General features: G+C 52.6%; 1 protein-coding gene across 1 annotated transcript in view; it reads left to right on the top strand.

The window, feature by feature from the left end:
* Positions 1–1,573: 1,573 nt before the first annotated feature.
* The window catches only part of LOC143029984 (uncharacterized), a 67,488-nt gene continuing 63,061 nt past the window's right edge, over positions 1,574–6,000 (top strand). The window contains exon 1 of the mRNA XM_076193194.1: positions 1,574–1,616. Coding sequence (XP_076049309.1) covers positions 1,574–1,616 — 43 coding nt within the window. The remainder of the gene's footprint in view (positions 1,617–6,000) is intronic.

Genomic DNA, 6,000 nt, shown 5'->3' with positions numbered 1-6,000 from the left:
GTTTTCCCTAATCTAACCCTTTCCATCATCCCCAGATTCACCTCCTCTTTCCCCTCTTTTACATCCCCATCCCCTCACTGCTCTGGTTTTCATCCTCTCCCTCCCTCCTCCTCCTTCTCCACCCTCTCCTTCACTTCTCCCACCCACCCACCTGCCTCCACCCCTAGCTCCACCCATCCCCTTACCTCTCCCTAACTCTCACTAATTCTTGCCTCTTTTCTCACGATTACCTCACGCATCCCTTCCCTCTCCCGCCCTCAAATGGTGGGAGGGTCTCTGGCCCAGCCCAAGTCCCTTCCCCCTCCCGGAGCCTCTTGCTCCCTTCCCGGCCAAGCGCGGTGTGTTTACATGAGAGGGCGCCTGCTTCTCTCGCCGCTGCCGCCGCCGCCGCCGCCCTGTCTTCTGCGTTCTGCTTTGCACTGAGGGTGACGGGCAGACGGAGCGACGGGTGGACACAGGCCCTCAACCCCAAAAACTTTCTTCGGCAGAACCTTCCGATGTCTACCACGACCACCACCGCTGTCTACCACCACTGTCACCATCACCAATACCACTATTGCCACTACCACTCTCTACCCACCACTATCACCACCACCACCTTATGACGACGCGTCCTGGCCTTCTTTGCCGCCCACACGCCCCCGCCGCCGCCGCCGCCGCCGCCCGTCCTCCTGCGGGCCTTAGTTTCCTCGACCTTATTCGGGCCGAAGCTTCACGGGCAGACCTTCCCGACGGAGTGCGAGATAATGGGCTTAGAGGGGGAGAGGGGGGGAGGGGGGAGGGGGGGAACTGAGGTCGAAGCCCGGAGGGGGGAAGGTGAGAGGAGGGGGGAGAGTCAGGGGGGGAGGGTTTCAAGAGCGAGAACTGCGATGGGAATGGTAATGTGCGGGAGTTTATGGGAGGAGGAGGAGGAGGAGGAGGAGGAGGAGGAGAAGGGCGTCAAATCACTCCATCTGTGAAAGTGGAGGGGAGGAGGAAGTTGTGGGTCATGGAGGGGAGGTTAAAGACATGGAGGGATCGAGGAGGGCCAATATAGGGAGGGAGAAAGAGGGAATGGGAATGAGGGTGAGAGAAAAGGGAAGAGAGGTAAAAAGAGAGAAAAAGGGAAGAGAGCGAGTGAGATAGAGAGTGAGACAAAGAGAGAGTGTGTGTGTGATTCACTATGGTCTTGGATCACGTGTTGGACTCATGATCGACAGCTATTACTCTCCCGGATGAGAGCTCAGAGCTCATGTGTGTGTGTGTGTGTGTGTGTGTGTGTGTGTGTGTGTGTGTGTGTGTGTGTGTGTGTGTGAGAGAGAGAGAGAGAGAGAGAGAGAGAGAGAGAGAGAGAGAGAGAGGGAGAGAGAGAGAGAGAGAGAGAGAGAGAGAGAGAGAGAGAGAGAGAGAGAGAGAGAGAGAGAGAGAGAGAGAGAGAGAGAGAGAGAGAGAGAAAAGGACAACTTTGGGGAGAGAGGAAAGGAGGAGGAGGAGGAGGAGAAGGAGGAGGAGGAGGAGGAGGAGGGGAGGGGAGGAGGAGGAGGGGAGGGGAGGGGAGGAGGGGGAGGAGGAGAGTTAATGAGGGAATTCTAATATGTCACAGGAGTTTACTTCACAGTCCTTACGCTCCCTTCAAGGTAATCATCCTTCTGTTGAGAGGAACAGACATGAAGGAAAGATGAAAGGAACGAGTGTGTCTCCTGAAGGTGGGGGGAGGGGACTGTTGGGGGAGGGGAGTGTTGGGGGAGGGGAGTGTTGGGGGAGGAGAATGATGGGGGATGGGAGTGTTGGGGAGGGGAGCGATGGGAGAGGGGAGCGATGGGAGAGGGGAGCGATGGGAGAGGGGAGTGTTGGGGGAGGGGAATGATGGGGAGGGGAGTGTTGGGGAGGGGAGTGTTGGGGAGGGGAGTGTTGGGGAGGGGAGTATTGGGAGAGGGAAGTGTTAGGGGAGGGGAGTGTTTGGGGATGGTCATTGTTGGGGGAAGGGAATGATGGGGGAGGGGAGTGTTGGGGGAGGGGAATGATGGGGGAGGGGAGTGTTGGGGAGGGGAGTGTTAGGGGAGGGGAGTGTTGGGGGAGGGAAGTGCTGGGAAGGGGAGGCTTGGCTGAGAGAAATATTGGTGGAGGGGAGTGTTGAGGGAGGGTTGTGTTGGCGAAAAGGAATGTTGGCGAAGAGGAATTTTGACGGAGAGGAATGTTGGCGAAGAGGAGTTTTGTGGGGTGTTGGCGAAGAGGAATTTTGGCGAAGAGGAATGTTGGCGAAGAGGAGTTTTGTGGGGTGCTGGCGAAAAGGAATGTTGGCGAAGACGATTTTTGGCGGGGAGGAATATTGACAAAGAGGAGTGTTGGCGAAGAGAAGTGATGTGGGGTGTTGGCGAACAAGAATGTTGGCGAAGACGATTTTTGGCGGAGAGGAATGTTGGCGAAGGGGAATTTTGGCGAAAAGGAATTTTGCGAAGAAGAATGTTGGCGAAGAGGAGTTTGTGGGGTGTTGGCGAAAAGGAATGTTGGCGAAGACGATTTTAGGCGGAGAGGAATATTGGCGAAGAGGAGTATGGTGGGGTGTTGGCGAAAAGGAGTGTTGGCGAAAAGGATTTTTGGCGGAGAGGAATTTTGTCGGAGATGAATTTTGGCGGAAAGGAATGTTGGCGAAAAGGAATGTTGGCGAAGAGGATTTTTGGCGGAGAGGAAATTTAGCGGAGAGGAATTTTGGAGGAAAGAAATCTTGGCGGATATGAATGTTGGCGTAATGTTGCAGATGAATGTTGGGAAAAATATTTGGAGACGAATGTTGGAGAAGAGGATAGAAGAAAGAAGAAGGAGATAAGTAAAAGTAAATTGGGGGAATGGCAGGGGTAGAGAGAGAGAGAGAAAAAATATATCGAGAGAGAGAGGATAAACAGGCAGAGAGCACAGATAAGAGAGGGGAGGGCTGAAGGCTGGAGAAGAGGAAGGGAGGTGGGGTAGTGGAGGAAGGGAGGAGGAAGGGAGGAGGAGGAGGAGGAGGAGGAGAGTAGGAAAGGACTCAGGTGACGAATTGGGATTAGAAGTGTTGGGGAAGACCCAAGAGGCAAGGGAAGGGTGGGCAGGGGGGGAGGGGGTTGAGGTAAGTAGAGAGGGAGGGAGGGAGGGAGTGAGTGAGTTAGGAGAATGGGATAAGAGAGGAGTGAGAGAGGGAAGGAGGGAAGGAATGAGAGAGGGAGTGAATGAGAGAGGGAGTGAATGAGGGAGTGAGTTGGGTGAGGTAAGAAGGGAGTGAGGGATGGAGGGAGTTAGGGAAATGGGGCAAGAGAGAAGGGGGAGAGGGAAGGAGGGAAGGAGGGAGGGAGGGAAGGAGAGAAGGAGGGAGGGGGAGAGTGTTGTCTTAGGGAAGGAAGGGGGCTAAGGTAGAGTGGAGTGGTACTTGGAGGAGGAGTAGAGGTAGTTGCAAAGGGCAAAGGGATAGAGGAGAGGAGAGGATAGGAGAGAAGAGGAGAGGGAAGATAAGAAGAGAGGAGAGGAGAGGGAGGGAGAAGAAGGGTGGAAAAGGAGGGGAGAGGAGGGGGAAAGAAGTAAAGAGAAGAGAAGAGGGGAGGGGTAGAAAAGGAGGGGAAATGAGGGGAGAAGAGGGGAGAGAAGAGGAAAGGATGGGAAAGGGGAGGAGAGGAGAGGAAAGGAGAGGAGGGGAGAGGAGAGGAAGGAGGAGGAGGGGAGAGTAAGGGAGAGGAGAAGAGAGGAGAGGAAAGGAGAGGAAAGGAGAGGAGAGGAGAGGAGAGGAAGGGAGGGGAGCGAGGAGGAAAGAAGAGGATGGGAGGAAAAGGAAGGGAGAGTAATGGGAGAGGAGGGGAGAGAAGAGGAAAGGAAAGGAGAGGAGGTGAGAGGAGAGGAAAGGAGAGGAGGGGAGAAGTGAGGAGGAAAAGGAGAGGAGGGGAGAGGGGAGGAGGAAAAGGAGGGGAGAGAGGAGACTGCCGACACGCCACGGGGCTATTTTGGCCTGGTGCCATGCATACACACACACATACACACACACACACACACACACACACACACACAAACCCCCACCCACGCCACTCTCCCCCCAACTCCCCCCGAACCCCTCTTGCTTGCCTCGCTCACTTCTTCCTTCCTTCCCCATTTCCCCACTCCTCCCCATGTCTTCCCCACTCCTCCCCATGTCTTCCCCACTCCTCCCCATTCTTCCTTCTCACTCGGCCCCGTCTAACGAAACTTCACCTCACGTCCCGGGCAGTGAGGGACTCTCACGCCTTCCCGTCCCGCGTGGCAATCTGTCAGTCACTCTACCTACCGGCAGTCGATTTTATTAACCTTCCTGTTCCTCCCCTCGGTAACAATAAGGTTTGGCCTTTATTCGATTAACCCACTTGCGTACCTGGTGGCACTCTTCTCTGTTATGGCTGCCGCCGGGCGATTTTATTCATATACTTGGCACACCCCCCTCACCCCCCTCCCTGGGCCTCAGTGGCGGTAAAGGGGTGAAGGGGGAAAGGGGTGAGGGGGAAGGGGTGAGGGGGGAAAGGGGTGAGGGGGGAAAGGGGTGAGGGGGAAGGGGTGAGGGGGGAAGGGGTGAGGGGGAAGGGGGGAAGGGGAAAGTGATGAAGGGGGTAAAGGGGTGAGGGGTGAAGGAGTGAAGAGGGAAAGGGGGGAAGGGGTGAGGGGGAAAGGGGGGAAGGGGTGAAGGGGGAAAGGGGAAGGGATGAAGTGGTGAGGGGTGAAGGGGGAAGGGGTGAGGGGGGAAGGGGTGAAGGGGGTGAAGGGGTGAAAGAAGTACAGGTTTGGACATGCCGCCTCGACACAGGTACATTCCGTCCCTCAAGTATTTACTGCCACACCCTTAAAACGCACGCACGCACACACGCACGCACGCATGCACGAACATATAATTACGTACACGCGCACTGACACACACATACACACACGCACGCACACACAAGAAAATATAATCGCGTAATAAAACACATTCGTAAGTATTCATACATACGATTATATATATACAAATAATATTTATGAAATACATATACGCGTGTACCCGCACACACACACACACACACACACACACACACACACACACACACACACACACACACACACACACACACACACACGACTCGGTGGCACAGTTGGTAGAGCGCTGAACTGGGAAGCAGAAGTGCTCCCAGTAGCCAGTTCGAATCCTGCCCAGGGCCGAAATTATTTCGGTATCGCTGTGCCTCGGGTCGTTACTCTGAGCTCTCTTCCAGGAGGGAAATAGCTGTCGATCACGAGTCCAACACGTGATCCAAAAACCAAGTGAATACACACACACACACACACACACACACACACACACACACACACACACACACACACACACACACACACACACACACACACATACTACACACGTACGTTCACACTACATATATACATTACATACATTCATACACACTTCGTAAGTACATACACGCATACGCACATAAATTACATATATGCATGCATATACACACTACATAAACATTACATACATACACACTACATATGTATACATAAACACACGCATACACACATTAGACACATACATACACACTACATATATATATATACATACACACATACACACATTAGACAAATACATACATACACACTACATATATACATACACACACACACATACATTAGACACATATATATATACACACTACATAATATACATACACACACACATTAGACACATACATACATGCACACTATATATATACATACACACACACACATTAGACACATATATACATACATACTACATATATATACATACATACATACACACACACATTAGACACATACATACATACACACTACATATATATACATACACACACTAGACATGTACATACATACATACATACTACAAAGACATCCACACACCCACGCACACACACATACACACACACACACACACACACACACACACACACACACACACACACACACACTAGACACATACATACATACATACAAAAGCTACATAAAAACACACATGCTCAC

The sequence above is a fragment of the Oratosquilla oratoria genome, chromosome 11, assembly GCF_046742065.1.
Source record: "Oratosquilla oratoria isolate Oo_2021 chromosome 11, ASM4674206v1, whole genome shotgun sequence".
Lineage (NCBI taxonomy): Eukaryota > Metazoa > Arthropoda > Malacostraca > Stomatopoda > Squillidae > Oratosquilla > Oratosquilla oratoria.
This window is presented reverse-complemented; position numbering and strand designations above follow the sequence as displayed.